The sequence below is a fragment of the Numenius arquata genome, chromosome 7 (genome assembly GCF_964106895.1).
Source record: "Numenius arquata chromosome 7, bNumArq3.hap1.1, whole genome shotgun sequence".
Lineage (NCBI taxonomy): Eukaryota > Metazoa > Chordata > Aves > Charadriiformes > Scolopacidae > Numenius > Numenius arquata.
The window spans coordinates 6,771,781-6,787,339 of record NC_133582.1 but is presented as its reverse complement, the minus strand read 5'-3'; the positions used below and the strand labels follow the sequence as shown (position 1 = coordinate 6,787,339).

General features: G+C 47.4%; 1 protein-coding gene across 1 annotated transcript in view; it reads left to right on the top strand.

Moving 5' to 3' along the window:
- Window positions 1–15,559, top strand: part of BACH2 (BTB domain and CNC homolog 2) — a 44,075-nt gene that overhangs the window by 25,387 nt on the left and 3,129 nt on the right. Inside the window, exons 2-3 of the mRNA XM_074150900.1 lie at window positions 3,882–5,426; window positions 13,473–13,679. Coding sequence (XP_074007001.1) covers window positions 3,882–5,426; window positions 13,473–13,679 — 1,752 coding nt within the window. The remainder of the gene's footprint in view (window positions 1–3,881; window positions 5,427–13,472; window positions 13,680–15,559) is intronic.

Here is a 15,559-nt window from a genome sequence, read left to right as displayed (position 1 = left end):
TCCAGAAGGAAGAAGCATTACCCGGAATGCGTTGAGGGAATATAATGAGAGGTGATGGAGGAAAATAAGGGAAGGAATATTTCCTCACAGGGAGGTTTTAAGTAGAGTCTGGCAATGATCTTCCAAAGGAAGTAGTGGAAGTCTGGTCACTTAAATCAATTAAAACTAACCAGAGCATCGCGCTCCGCAGGACTCCATAAGGAGAAAAGCAGTGTCGGACTAAAGTAAAATAGATTTCACATGGTTATTTTCTGCAGGGCTGCTGTCTGAGTTTTGCCAGAAAATTCAATACGGCTAATGCTGATTAACAACTCTCTTGACGGTGATTATACCACTGCATTATTTCCAGCCCGTTTCTCAGTATCATAAACTCTTGAGGGCATGGATGTACGAAACACACTCCCTGGCTCGGCTCGCTCAGTCTGGAAGGCAAGAGGCAGATAAAGGGCTGGAGAACATTCTTTCACCTTAGCAGTGGTCGGGCTTGTTATTGCCACAGTGTGAATTGAGGTAGACCTCCATACCACGTGCTGAGCGTGGGGTACCTGTAGCAGCATGACAGAGGCAGGAGCTGCACGTGGACCTCCAGTACTCGATCTCTCGGATTGCTGTAGGGCAAGAAGATGTGCCAGATGACTTAGGTAGGGCTGCAGTACCCGTGTCCTCTGTGTACTAACTGTGCAGAAGGGTTTTAATGCAGACAAGACCAGCTGGGGACAGGAGCAAGACAAAATAAAATGATTCATCCTTAGACTTGGCGAGCTGTTTGGCATGTTTCAAGTACACAAGAGAAGTCCTCTTCTGGCCTGCCTTGAAAGATAAGCCTCCTTGAAGCCTCCTTGAAGCTCCTTGAAAGCAAGCCTCCAAGAAGCTGAGATCTCTGTGTCAGTCTTCTTGTCTGTGTGGGCATGGTTGTTCTGGATGTACGTTTTACCTTTTCTCTGCCTGGTTTTCTTATAGCCAGTCAATTCCACTTAAAGAACAGAAATGGGTAGAGATTGGAATAAGGCAAACGATTGGAGGGCAAGGAAGCAGTGACTTGACAAAGGACAAGGTGGCCAGCAGAGATTCTCACAAATTGACCTGCCTACTTAAACATTATTTTATATGGAAAATAAGGTCTAAAAGCAAACAAATCTTGGACATATGGCATCTTATTTACAGTAGGGGAAAAAAATAAGCTGAGATTGTTGCTGGCACGTGTTTTACCCATCCAGCAATGGTCTCTCTCACATGTAAATGGAGACTGTTATATCAGAGAAAAGATCTGTTTCCTTCTACAAACACAGATCAACTTGGTTTCACTAAGTGTTTTCACTGGGATGCATCAGTCAGGTCAAATCATTTCAGAAAGGCTGTTCTTACCTCTTCCCACAGAAATGTGTGCATGATGGTAACACACGCGGCTTCGAAGCCTTTTCTTTCCCGGTGTGTGGTGCTTGTAGCCACGCTCCAGCACCTTGACTCCATCCGTCCTGCCAGAAAGAGTCGCTTAGGTGTGGTGTTGGGGGATATGGTGTAGGGAAGAACTTTGTAGAGTAGGGTAGATGGTTGGACTCGATGATCCCAAGGGTCTTTTCCAACCTAGATGATTCTATGATTCTATGAAAGCATCAGATGCGGGCAGGCCCCAAAGCTGGTGGGGCTGAGACAGGGGACCCGCCGTGGGAGCCCAATGAGTATTTAGACAGCTTCAGGCGGCAGAGATTGCGCTACCTCTCACACTTGGCAGCAGGCTTTGCATCCATTTGTTACCAGAGTTATTGTTTGTGCAGTTTCAAGCGTTCGCACTTGAGAGATTCCTCCCCGAGGGCAATGACAAGTGCTGGGTGCTTGAGAATAAACTTTCACCCTCTGCGTCTGAAGATTGTGAGAGCGAGGAAAGTTGTGTCACCGGGTGAGGTCTTGTAACGAAGTCAAGGTGCACGTTTGGCCAGCGTTTTCATCATCCTTCACTTGAGGCATCTGCCGGGCATCGTGGGGAGCCCACAGCGCAGTCTCGGGCTCTGCTCCCAATGCGTCCAGCGCAGAACAGCTGTAACAGCTGTCTTGCTGCTGTCTGTTATCACAGGGGTTTATTGGGAGCGAAAACCTGAGTCAGCGCGGGAGACAGCCTTGCTGTGGGCTGGTGTGAGTCAGCCCGCCGATGGGCGGGTGAAACCCTGCACAGAAAATGATTTTAATTTGTTTTCCAGTCATTCCACCTAGTGGCCAAGTGACACAACTGCCAGGAGAGCTGGGTTTGTGCTCCGGAGTCCCTCCTCATCAAAAAGGGACCCAAAAACCCCAGACGGTATTTATGGGTGCTCCTACAGACCTACGCCGCTGTGGAGCTCACAAGATGTGTAGGAACATGTACGCCCCCACACTGAAGATCTTATCAAAGAGAAACACCAGCCTGCGAGTAGCTCATTAATTTCTGGAGCAATTTTGTTAATCATGCCGCATAGATAAAATGCAGATAGGCCTTTAGTGAGCTGATAATCTAACAAATAGGCAGAAAGTGTAACACCGATAAAGCAGAGATGGGTTTAATAGCCAGCTGTAAATCCAGGCAATTCCGTACCAGAGGCGTATTGTAAAGCAGGAATGTGCAAGTGTGTAAGTATGTGCATGAAAACGCACTGTTTCTTAAAATAGCAGATACAGCAGTAATATTGTGTGCAGAAAAGCTATTGGGAGTAATTTTAGAGGTGTTTCAAAATATTTTTCTCTCCATCAAAGTCTGCACTGGTTGTGGTATCTTCATAATCCAGCATTACAAGTGCAGATCTATGAATAACAAAGCTTGTTTCTGGAAGTCAGGATTTTCCATAAAAATCTGGGAGCTCTACCACTGGTCCTGAGGCAGTGTAGGGAATTTACAGGCTTTCCATTGGGATGAACCAAATTATGCACTCACGTTTATGCTTATCATGAATAAGACCGTCACAAATTCATGGCCTGATGTCTCACCGACCTCTTGAGCAGCTTCGTGTTGAAGTGGAGTTAATTCAATTGGAAGGACGGGGAAAAGCAGCTCACCTTCAGGGTATCCCGTATCTACTGGATAGGATAACACATCTGAGGAGCTGGGAAGTATGAGTTTGAATCCCCACAGCCTGGGAAAGGGACCTGGTTCTTCTACTTTCTAGGTTCCTCTTCTGATCTTTAGGCCATTTTACGAGAAGGGGACATACGAATATGGATTTCTTTTCTGTTAGCTGTACCTTAGACTCACTAAAATCAGGAGCAATACGAGGAGAATGATCTCCACAGGATAGAGAAAAGACCCGCGCAGCCATTACCTACCTATTATTTATTCAGCGATGGCTTGCAAAAATCTGAGAAGGAAAAAAAAAAAAAGGAACCGGTTTGCTCTTGAAAGAGGCAGAAAGATATTTTCTGTTGAATTTTTCTGTAATATTAAATGTTTCCTTCCCAAAACACTTTTGTTATTTAAGGAGTATCTTAAGCTTGAAACCACTGTTCACCAGAGCTTCCACTGGGGCAGAAGAATCGAATTTGAATTGGTACTTTCAGGGTGGTGGGCTGCATCCCCGTTAGAATAAGATCCATCCAAGAATTAGCAGCACCCACACCAGTCTGGTTTTTCAGTCTTCTCTTACAGCAGAGGCTTACTTTGTAGGTTTCAAGATATTTGGGAAAAATAACGCTCAGCTTAACCTGTACAGTGACATACAGGAGCAAAATAAAAGGAGCAGTGCTAGTTACTGGGTTGTAGCATCATTGCTGACCCGATAGACCAATAACTGGTACTGAGCAGTATTTCTTTCTGGACGCTAGATCTGTTGGGTGATCTAACTACATGCTGAAGGGCTTGGGTTGATAGCAAGAGCTGATGGTAACGCTGGCGATTTCTCTCTCTTTGTTTTTTGCAGGTCACCGTCAGGGGATTTGGTCCATTGTTACAGTTTGCCTACACTGCGAAGCTGTTACTCAGCAGGGAAAACATCCAGGAGGTCATCCACTGCGCCGAATTCCTGCGCATGCACAACCTGGAGGACTCCTGCTTCAGCTTCCTCCAGACGCAACTGCTGAACAACGAAGATGGCCTGTTCCTGTGCAAAAAAGATACCACCTGTCAGCGCATGCACGATGAGGAGAACTCGGATGGAGATGAGGAGGAGACGATGGAATCGGAGACGTCAAAAATATCTTGCCCAAGAGAGAGGATGCACCAAGAGCCCTTCAGTTTTGAAACCACTGTTGCTGGAGCAGACAAAGGCGAGGGGATGCTGCCTGACTCTGACATGCTGAGAGATAGCAAGGACAATTTGGACAAAGATGCAGTAACACGGTACCCTAGATACAAGAAATACCAGCTTGCTTGTACCAAGAATGTCTACAACACATCACACATCAGTACCTCAGGTTTTGCAAGCACATTCAGCGAAGAGAGCTCTGGAAATGGCCTCAAATCAGGACTTGCTATGGGGCAGATAAAAAGCGAGCCTCAGAATGAAGAGAACGATGAAGAAAGCATCACACTTTGCCTGTCTGGAGATGAACCTGACATCAGGGATAAAGAAGGGGATGTTGAAATGGACAGGAAGCAGCCAAGCCCCACTTGCGTCGACAGGCCAAAAAGTGGGTCCTCTCCTTCTTGCTTGCGGTCTTTCTTCAACAGAACAAAAAGCATAGATTTGGTTGGCTTCCCCAGCACTTCCCAACAGCACTTTGGCAGGAGTCCAGCATGCCCTTTTGAAAAAGGGACAACTCAGGGTGACCACAAAACTGATTACATCCCTTTCACAGGGAACTATGGACAGTCCCATGCCATGCAGAAGGATGCTTCCAACTTCACAGTGGGATCACCGCTCAGGGGGCCCGGCTTTGAAACTCTCTGTAAGCAAGAAGGGGAACTGGACAGGAGGAGTGTTATATTCTCTTCAAACGCTTGTGACCAAGTAAACACTTCGGTGCATTCATATTCTGGTGTGAGCAGCTTGGACAAAGACCTCACTGAGACTGTGCCAAAGGGTCTGTGGGCTGGCGGTAGCCAGTCTCTCCCCAGCTCTCAGACCTATTCGCACAGCGGACTGACAGCTGATCACTTGCCGGGAAGGATGCGGCCGAACACCAGCTGTCCGGTGCCAATTAAAGTTTGCCCTCGCTCTCCTCCTTTGGAAACCAGAACCAGGACCTCCAGCTCGTGCTCTTCCTACTCCTACGCGGAGGACGGCAGCGGCGGCTCTCCCTGCAGCCTTCGTCTTTGCGAGCTCTCCTCTTCCCCTTGCTCCCAAGGCCCCCGATTCCTGGCGCCCGAGCACCAGGAGCCCGGCATGGTGGGGGATGGATTGTACAACCCAGTCCGAGCCCAGATTAAATGTGAGCCATCCTATGGAACAAACTCCAGCGATGAGTCTGGGTCATTCTCAGAAGCAGACAGTGAATCATGTCCTGTGCAAGACAGAGGGCATGAGGTAGGGATTTAAGATAAGTACATATATCGCAGTCACTGTGACCCAATTAATCGCTCCCTGATTCTCTCGAATGACTTGGCACTTTCTTTGTTTATAGAGGCAAAGAGTAACTCCTGTTTATTCCCTCGTCAGCTGAGTGTGCGTGGTTGAATTCACGTAAACAGGTCTGCTTGACCTCCGAGGTGTTTGGTGCTTATCAGAATTTGGGTATGGGGCAATAGCGAACCGCTGAGCGATGAAAGCAGGTCGCTGTGCTTGTAGGAGCCTGCTAGCAGTGTCCTGGCCTCCTTCCCTCCCTCGCTCACCGCACAAAGCAACCGTTCCTCAGCCTTAGGTTGCCGAGGTGGTTCCGGCTCCGCTTGTTCCTGCTGCTGGTGTGTTTGAGCAGATGCCTTTGCTGGCACCGAGGGTCGGGCAGCCTGCACCCTGAGCCCTCGCTGCGTATCGCTAACAGCCGGAGCAGGGGAGGCAGACAGAGCGGGAGGAGAAAGAGGTGTGAAATGACTTGAGCAGTCACATAGCTGGCCACCCTTAGCTGCGGGAATGGTGCTCGGGTCATCTTCCTTCTGTGGGTCTCTCACACGTGCAGGCAATGGGCTGTGCCTTCTTTAAGTGACAACTGAAGTCCCAGTTTGTTTGGTGGGGAGTTACAGCAGCTGTGGCATAAATGGTCTCAAAGAGAAGTTACCCCTTAATTTCCAGGACTGTTAAGAGAATGGCCAGGGGACGGTTAGGGACTGGAGAGCAAGCTGTGAATTGTCATATGCAGCTCTCCCATGAGAGGGAGGAGAAAGAGGACCCACTTTAAAACTAGAGATGGGCTGGCTGGAGATGCTGTGGCGATAACTGGCTAACTGTGATCAAATAAACTGTGTGATGTCACTAGTTTGAGGGAAGACCTAAACCATGGAGAAGCGTTGTGGAGCCCAGAAACTGGGGGAAAAAATTATGTTTTCATAGAGTTTGATTAGGAAACTGCATGACTTGGAGAGCATCTGGGTGGAATCGCATATCTGGCTGCTCTAGTAACGCTGAAATGCTCCTCTGAGAGCTCGTGCTTCAGCGTGGGGAGCAGCGAGTGCAAGTTTGGGGGGTTCACGTGCTGTGAGCACCCAGGACAGAAAAAATTGGGCTTAGTTGTAGGCTAGGGATGAAAAGAGTGAACTTTATTTTATCCCTCAATCCTTATTCCACCTCCATCCCAGGCTCTGGAAGATACCTTCCAGACAAAAGTGGACGATTCCTTTAGTTGGGTGATTTTCTGCTTAGCTCTAAGGAAGAGCCTGGGGAGCCTGTGGTGTCCTAATCCCTGTCATGCTCTACGTGTGTTTTTGAGAGGATGGTTCTTGTTTGTCCCCGTTGTCCTGAGCTGGGGCCAGTGCAAAAGGGAGAGTAGTCTCCTTGGAATACTGCCTGGGACACTGTGCGTGGGACCTCAATTGAGATGCCCAGAACCACTCTGCTTGGCAAAACAGAGGTTACTCGGTGAAGTCCTGCTTTTATGAGGGACGGAAGGGAGCAGGGAGTGGGAGCATCGGCTCCTCCACCCGCGTGTGCTGCTTGCTCAGCAAGGGCTAATGCACAGCGTGAGGCAGCGAAGAGGGCGGGAGGTTAGCCTTTTGAGGTTTGATGACTAATTAGCTGTCATAATTGGCTAATTGAGTGGAGATGCTGCAGGAGGAATGAGGCCGGAAGAGTCAAATGAGAAGACTATAGGGGGTTGGTGGTGGTTTCCCGAAAAAAAGTGTGCGAATGCCTGCAGGAAAGGAGAGGACATTCACGAGAGGAGCAAGCCAGTGGGCTACAGGAGGTTGTCTCGACGTGCTGGTGGCAGCCAGATGTGTCTGGCTCTGGGGCAGAGCTGGGAAGGGTTTGCTCCCCTCCAGGTTTTGCTACTGGTTTCCTCCTGGGAAGATTTTCAGCGCTGTGCTGAGCCAGTTTTCTCCCTGGGACTGCTGTGAAGGCGCTTTTTTTTTCCCTTTTTTTTTTTTTTATTTTTTTATTTTCCCCAGGGCATTTTGATGAGGACTGCTAGGCTTTAAAAATGTGGTAAGGAAATTAATGCTCCGTGAGGTTGCACTGCACTATCCTGAGCAAGCAGAAGGTAAACAGATCACAGCGGTGCTTCGGCAGAGATTTTGTCTGAAAAATGAACGGTAAAGATTGTTACCGATACGAGAAAGGACCTTGCAGCCTCCTTAAACAAGGTTGTATTTATACAGCAACGTGGGGTGTGTATCCTGCAAGATCTGCTGCTGTGGGAGCCTCAGTGAAGGATGTGTTAAACCAGGCAGCAGAAAATATCTAGTGGCAGCAGGAAGTTCTTGTGTATGTTGTTCTACCTACTTTTAGCAGTTTGGCTGCCATTAAAACCGCAGGAGAGACTCGCAGTGGTCTGAAATGGGCTGCTTTCTGCCCTTCGCCTCCCCTTAAGCCGCTTGGGAATCTCCATCCATTCCCGAAATCGTCAGTTTGCCCTTGCTGTCCTGACGACTTCCCAGTTGGGTCCTTGCCCTCTCTCATATCAGATGACACGGTGTTTGCTGGGCTTCTCTTCAAAAAGCACCCGATAAGATAGCTGGGGGAGACACATCCATGCGCTCACCCCCCCGTGCAGGCTCTCCTGCTTGGGGGGGGGGGCTTTGTTTGGGTGGGATGGCCTGATGGGAATAAGCCTGATGGACTCTGACCCTTGGTTATCTCACAGGGCTGCTCAGTTCCCCTGGAATTTGGACCTCGTTGGTCTTGATTTGGGTCCCCCGAGTGCTGTCGGTGTGATAATTAAATGTCGCAAAACATCGTTTGCCAGTGTTATCGATCTTGTGAGAAGTAGGTGAAAGGTTTCTTCTCTCTGCTTTTTTAGGGCACTCTGTTGTCCTGCAGATGGCTGCCCTTGGGGAGCCCGTGGCCAGCTTGTTGGGTGCTAGGGCTCGGCGCGAGTGCCCTGTGGGTGAAGGTGACCCCGCTTTGTGGTCGGCCTCCCTGTCCCATCCAGGGGTACCGACGGCAGTCACCAGTGTCAGCGGAGGTGGCGGTTCCCGTAGCAATGCTGGTAAATTCTCACCAGGACGTCTTTGCCTTTCGTTTTCCTTCCTGTTAAGGGAACCACCCGGAATCTTCTGAGACCGCCCTTTCTTAAGGCCTCACGATGGAAGCAACAAGTGCAACGTGGGGTGTCCCTCTGTTACGGCGTCGCAGGAGCAAGGACCATTATTTGATCTGCTGGGACTTTGCAGAAACATTTAACAGTTGGTGTTGCTCTTTTCACCCAGCTCCCGCAGGCCCCCACAGGTTGTTAAAAAACAATTATTGGGATATAATACTAGAGAGAAGATTTTTGCTCGGTGCTTGCAGGCAGGTTCTGACAATCCTGCTTAAAATAGCAACAACAAAACAATAAGCTCTGAAATAATGAATTGTTGAGAAGGAAGTAGTCTGTCAATCTGTTAACCTACTTAGGAACAGAAACTTCAGCACTACCTACTTTTCTTGATACTCATTTTCTTCAGCAAGTGTCTATGGGTTTTTTTTCTGCTAGAGAACTTGTAAAAAATATTGTACTGCTGAACTAGTTAAAAAGAAATCTCAGCTCAGTCTAATTTGATGAGTGAGTTTTCTTAGCAAAAAGAATAAACAAGAGTAGAAGGAGGTAAGAGGTGGAGTTTTCCAAGAACTATTACTATCTAGAGAATTGCACTCAATGTGTCTTTCATCTATGTTTCAAAAGAATTTCCCGCCTGGGTTAGTGACTCACTTTTCAAAGGAAATTTTCATAAAGGCAGAGCTAATGCAGTTGAACCGTTGAGGATATTGTCGGCAAACAACCCCCAGTGAGAGTCCAAACCCCTCCATGTTAAGTGACAGGCAGGCACCCTTTCTCTGTTCGTCTGCTGACGCTTAGCAAAGCCAGAGCCCCGGGAAAAGGGGATAAACCAAAATTGCCGTACCAGGAATCTGCCGGAGCTGTGCTGAGTTACCTGAGCTGAGTCTTCCTCACTGCTTAACGTTTCTACTCAGTGAAGAGTGTTACATAGAAAGAAGGACAAACAAGAAAAAAGTATCCAGTGATGGGGAATCCAGCACTTCCCCAAGGAGATGATTCCAATGGCCATTGTGAAAAATTTTCGCCTTGTGTCCGATCGGAATCTCCCCAGGAGTAACTTGTAGCCATGAGCCCTTGCCTTTTCCACGTGACTCCTTGTAAAAAGAGAGTCTCCGTCTTCTTTGTAGCCACCCTTTAAATATTAGAACATGGTGATAAGGTCTCCCCAAGCCTCCCATGCCCAATACATAATGAGTACTTTTTCTTAGGGATAATATATGAATCCTTTTAGTTACTGTGACGGTAACCCAGGCTTGGGAACTTGGCAGCTCAAGGAAGATGATGTTGAAATTTAGATATAAAGAAAGAGTAAAAAAGCTAATGTTACTCATGAGATGAGGAAATTCCCAACACTTGACATGTATATTTTAATGTGAGTGAATACGGGGCCTTGGTCCTTTCTTTATTCCAAAGAAAAAGAGAGGAGGGAGAGCAGCAGCAGCAGTAACTAGTACAGTGTGTGAGCGGCACGGCGGTAACTGGCATATGATCCAAGCTGGCACTAACGAGTGAAGCTTGAAGGAATTAATTGGTTATATATGTGCCTTTCATGTGCTGAGTCAATGGCTGTCCCTGTCTGTCTAGATCGCTGCCGTTACTTAGCCACTCAAAGCATTGACATTTACACTGGCATCCTAACGCTGATACAGGGGGGAAAATGCCGCAAAATCATAAAGAAGTTTTCTTTTTCACCAGGGTGGGTTGGCTGTCCTCTCAGGGGTGCCTCAGCCAGAGCCAGGGGCAACAGAGGCTTCAGCGGTGGTGGAAAGTGCTGGTTTATTTGTTGTGTGGTGGAAACAGAGCCTCTGCTGTTGGTGTGAAAATGCAGGGCAGGAGTAATCGTGCTGATAGAGAGGATTTTGGAGTTCCGTGAGGTTAACTTTGGCTGGAGTGACTCCTGGGAAGAGTTACTTACATTTCTTACATTTCTAATTTGAAATAGTCCAAACCAAGGAGTACAGAGTCATTTCCTGTATAAAATTCATAGTTATTAAAAAAGAAAAGTTTATGGGAAAACATACTTGCTGTGTTTTTTCTCACACATCTTAGAAAAGATTGACCGTCCTTTTTTCGGGCACCTCAGGAAAGGTTTCTCTCACCCACCTTAGATACTGTGAGACGCAGCATCCTTCCTACGTCTCATCTCCTCTCCTTCTGCAGCCAGGAGGAAGGAGAAGCCATGCGGGATGCGTTGCCATCCGAAGACCTCTCTGTCCTCGATGCCACCAGCAGGGACCTGGGCACTAGCTACCCCCAGCCCCTCATTTCAGACGGCTCTAGGTGGGTCAAATGAATCCCAGCCACGGTACATTCGTCGGCTCTTACAAATTGACTTACTGCTCGGTTGTGATAAATAACACAGCCGAGAGCCTTGCCCTGCGCCGATGTAAAACACCATCAGCCTCTCGCCGCAGCGATACCCTGCCACAGTTACTCACCGTGTCCATGCCAAAGGCTCGGGGGGTTGGTTTGTTTGGGGTTTTTTTTTTTTTTGGTTTTTTTTTCAGTTGACAGCTAATTGCTGAGAGGGAGGGAGACAGGCAATAAAAATGCTGTGAATGGTGAAGGAAAATAGTCTGACTCACTTCCACTCTCCCTTTCACGTTTTTAATCCTGCCCGGTACTGCCTGTGACAAGAGCAGGATTATGCTGGGTTTACTGATAGCAGTCTCTGGCCTGCTGTGTAGATGGTTCTATTTTCAATCTGTTACTATTTTTTTTTATGAATCTGTTTCTATTTATTTTCCCGTTTCCCTTCAGCGACTTCTACCTGACAGATTTAAGTTGCCTCCCTTCCATTCCCGTTCCAGCTGCAAGCACATCTCCTCCTTGCAAGTAAATGTGTTTTGAAAGGGAGAGGGAGGGAGAAATAAAGTTAACATCACTTTCCGCTTTGGACTTAAGAAAATAAGGAGAAGCTGGGAACGTGAAAGGGCTGTTTTTGCAGTGGAACTGTCGTGCCTTTCAGAGGAAAGCAGAGGCTGTTTTCATTTTCAGACCCTGGTTGAAGCTTGAGAGAAAAGCGGGTGACACCGAGTTTATTGTTGACCGTCCAAAGGCTAGGGAGGGGAAATCAAACGGGTTTCATGTCACTAGTTAGCAGTCAGTAAACAAGGTAGTCCACATCACCGTGCCTAAGGTCAGCCTTTGTGTGTACAAGGAGGAATTTCGGGGGGGGGGGGGGGGCAGTGGATTGGGGCAGCGTTTGGTGTTTCTTGCTGGTTTAAATTGACCTGTCAAGTAGTGTGTTATGAAGCAGTGCCCGGACACTTGGGGCAGAGGGGCAACGTTCAGGGCGTGAAACCATCTGAAAGGATGCAGCGGGTGTTTGCACTGGATTTCACGTGGCTTTGGAGATGCACAGATCAGTGATAGAAGAGCACAAGAAAACAAAGCTCATAAAGAAGGCGAGGAGCTGGTTACCGGCAGGTCCGGGTGCCTGGCCAGGGTTCGTGACTGTCAGTGCCACAGGCCACCACTGTGTGTTTGTGTACATACGTGTCCTCAGCAAACTGTTCTGCATAAACAAACTCGGCTCGCCGATGAAAATAACATTTCTCATCGGTGCTGTTATTTTCTCCAAATAATTAAAGTGCACCGTTGAAAATGATAACCATGTTTTAAAAACCAAAGGAACCCTTTCAACCCGTATCTTTTGCTTGGCTGGAGCAACTTAAGTCATATCTTGTTCAGTAGCCTGCATGCAGAATAGTCTCCTCGGTGGAGAGGTTGGGTTGTTATCAAATGGGGACAGAAATGTAAATATTTACTGCCATCTTTTGGGCAGTGTGGGTATGACTCAAAAAAAGGAAGGGGGTCAATCGAGTTTTCAGCTGTCATCTCCTTCAGCTTTGTCAACTGATTCTTATTTGACCACCAAACACAGCAGTCCACCGAGGAACTTTATTTTTTCGATAGACGTGTTATTGGTCTCAAACTACAAGTGAAGCAAAGTATGCAAGGAGAGGTGCTCACTTTGAGCAAGCTGATAGGTTTGGGGAAAAAAAGCTACGAGAAGTCTTTGAGCACATCCACCGTTCTCCAGGTTCTGAGACCGTGTGTTCGTTGCTCCAAGCTGTCAGGAGCTTTGTGTTTTGCTTTGCTTTAATGGATAATGGGTAGGAGCTGGAGAGACGGTTGGAATTCCTGTAGTCAGAGCTACTGTCACATGGCCTACAGTCAAAATGAGATGGCAGATCGTGGCCCGAAGGAAAAGTGTTTTACTGCAAGTAACTCTGGGTTTTAGAGTGTTTGGGGTTTTTTCCAAGAAATACAACTTCTTCAAGAAACGCATTTCAATCTACAAAAATATTAGAATGTCAGCAAATACAGTTTTATTTCAAAATGCGTATATTTTAGCAGGGCAGGATATGTTGCATCACACTCCTTCTGACCCTTCCTTCTTATATGGTGTACTGCTCAGTTGAAATGCTGATTACGCAACCTTTCCTAATTGCGATATGGTATTTTTCATCCACTTGAGGTGTCAGGTTGCGTTTTTAACCTCACACCTAATCAAACTTTCAGTCCTGCAGACTGTGCAGAGGCAGGTTTCCTGCTGCGGTAATAGCCCGTTCCTTGAAATTAGTTTGAAATTAATAGCAGCGAGGTACCTCCCTGTTTCCAAAAGGCCGTGCCTCTTAGTGGATGGAGCCTTCTTTTAACGCAAGACCTGTTATTAGAGCTTTTTAGAAAGATGACATTTTTACTTGGGATTCACCTATATTGCTGATTTCAGTACAATTATCATCTGATTCTTACCAGCTGGACCTCCACAATGTTCCACGAGGGAGTGTTAAAAACTTGCTCAGTGTAGAACTTGATGTGTTGTTTATGTAGGGGGCGGCAGCGTAGCTGATGGTCCTTCCGCTCGCTCTTGTTCCGCTTGCATTCAGCAAGCAAAATATGACTCTCTGCTCTTGTCTTGTATTTGTTTGTTTTAGGTGAAACTTCCTTTTCCTGTTGATCAAATCACAGATCTTCCAAGGAATGATTTCCAGATGATGATAAAGATGCACAAGCTAACCTCAGAGCAGCTCGAGTTCATCCATGACGTCCGCCGGCGCAGCAAGAACCGAATTGCAGCTCAGCGCTGCCGCAAGAGGAAACTGGACTGTATTCAGAACCTAGAATGTGAAATCCGCAAGTTGGTGAGTTCTGTGCTCTCGCCACGGCCCCTCTCACCCTCCTGTCACAGCTTGCGGGGCACCAACAGCCGTTCCTGTCCAGAGTTTAGTGGGTTCGGTCAGTTTATACGGAAGTAAGCAAAGCCACCAGCGTGAAAATTTAATATACAAAAATCTTAGTATGTGTGTGCATATAATATATATGGAAACCACGAAATTCCAGTGGAATGAGGCCTAGATGTCTCTTTATTTTAATCTCTCAAGAGCAGATTGTTGAGTGAGTTAGAAGAGGAGGGAAGCCTGTACCTCAGCTCCCTTCTTGTAGTTTAACTTACCCCCAGTACTTACACAATCCACAAAGGCATTTCCTAATCCGAGCCCCCTTTCCATGGCTAACTACCATAACAATCTGTTAGTCAGGGATTTGTGGAGTCCTCAAAAGAGTTAGGTATGAAGAGACCTTCAGAGGTTGTCTGGTCCAAACAGGTGTGACACAGTGGTGTGACAGGGCCAGCTTCATCTCTACACAGAGATTTTCTTTCTCTTTGGTGTGCTAGAAGGCAGCTCAGCGTTTTCAAGACATTTCAGCTCACTATGCCTTTTCTTCAGCTCTTTCATTCACTGAGCAAATAGCAGAAGTGGCAAGGGAAGTGAAAAGCCAAGAACGTAAATATGCAAACAAGTGGTCAACCCTTGGTGTAGGTCAGTGAGGGTATGTTCCTCCTTGCTCCTGCTGTCTTCTTCCGTCTAACGCTCCTGGTGTGCTGTGGACTGAAATCATCATGGGATGATTCAAGGACCACCTAACACAAAAGGCCTGTTCCCCCTCCGCTGGTGCACCAGGTTCAGGTGGCAACTGTTGGTTTGCCCCAACCCTCCTTGACGTGTGTCTACAGCAGTAGTCTGCTGCAGAGAGGAGAGCAAAGCGTGCCCTGCTCAGTGGCCAGAACACGTCTGGGGACGAGTTTCCTGCGTGCCAAAGTGTCGGTGGCCAGTGCTGCCACATTTTAATCCAAAGGGGTGAGGTGACTGGAGCGAGGCTAAACGGCTGGTGAGGAAATTCCTCTCTCTTTCAGTCAGGGTACGGACACCTCGGGTGTAGTTTGGGTGGCTTAACACAGATGTCTACACTATAGACACCTGCAGTGGAGCTAGTTGTCCTGGTTTCCTTTGTAGTCAGTGAAGAGAAACAGATACCTGTCGAGTCTTACTTGTCTCATCCTGCAGCAGAGGAGGTGACGTACAGCCCAGAAGTGCCTGTTCCTCTCCATCGCTGAACCAGATCACCGGGAGAACTCCGTCAGATGTAGACATCTTAGCTATAGGCACCTTATCTGAAAAAACTTCCCTCCTTTGTGACAGGACCCCTGTGGTCTGAGGGCCCTGCTCCTCTTCCTCTGCCATCCCTTGCCCGTTGGGAAAGTAAGCTGGTACACAACCGAAAAAAAGGCTTGAGACAAGGGTCATGGAGGAAGATATGTCTGCAGGGTGTCACTCAGTGGGAGAAGTGCAACTCTGGAACTTCAAAATGGGTTAGCACCTCCTCATCTGTTTAAAAGTCCTAAAAGCTTTCTGAGATGTCAAAAATAATGTAGTAGTCCCAGTTCAGCTGTTGCAAGAGGTGTGGGTGTGCAGCGTGCAGGACTGGACACTTTTAATTTCATTATGCAGCGTAGATTTAGGAGTCCAGCATTAAACCCAGCCTTTGAATATCCAAGGGTTTGAGTGACGAATTAATTTGTTCACATAGATAAAACAAAAGGAGCTGAAGTTGTTTTCCTCACTAAGATCTCTGTGTACCCAGCTTCCATTAAAATTAAAGGCTACTTGGAGGCTTTGATTGCAATGTCCATGTGGGCATTTAGAACATGCTCAGTTGTAGGTTGAACTCGGTGGGTCTGGGG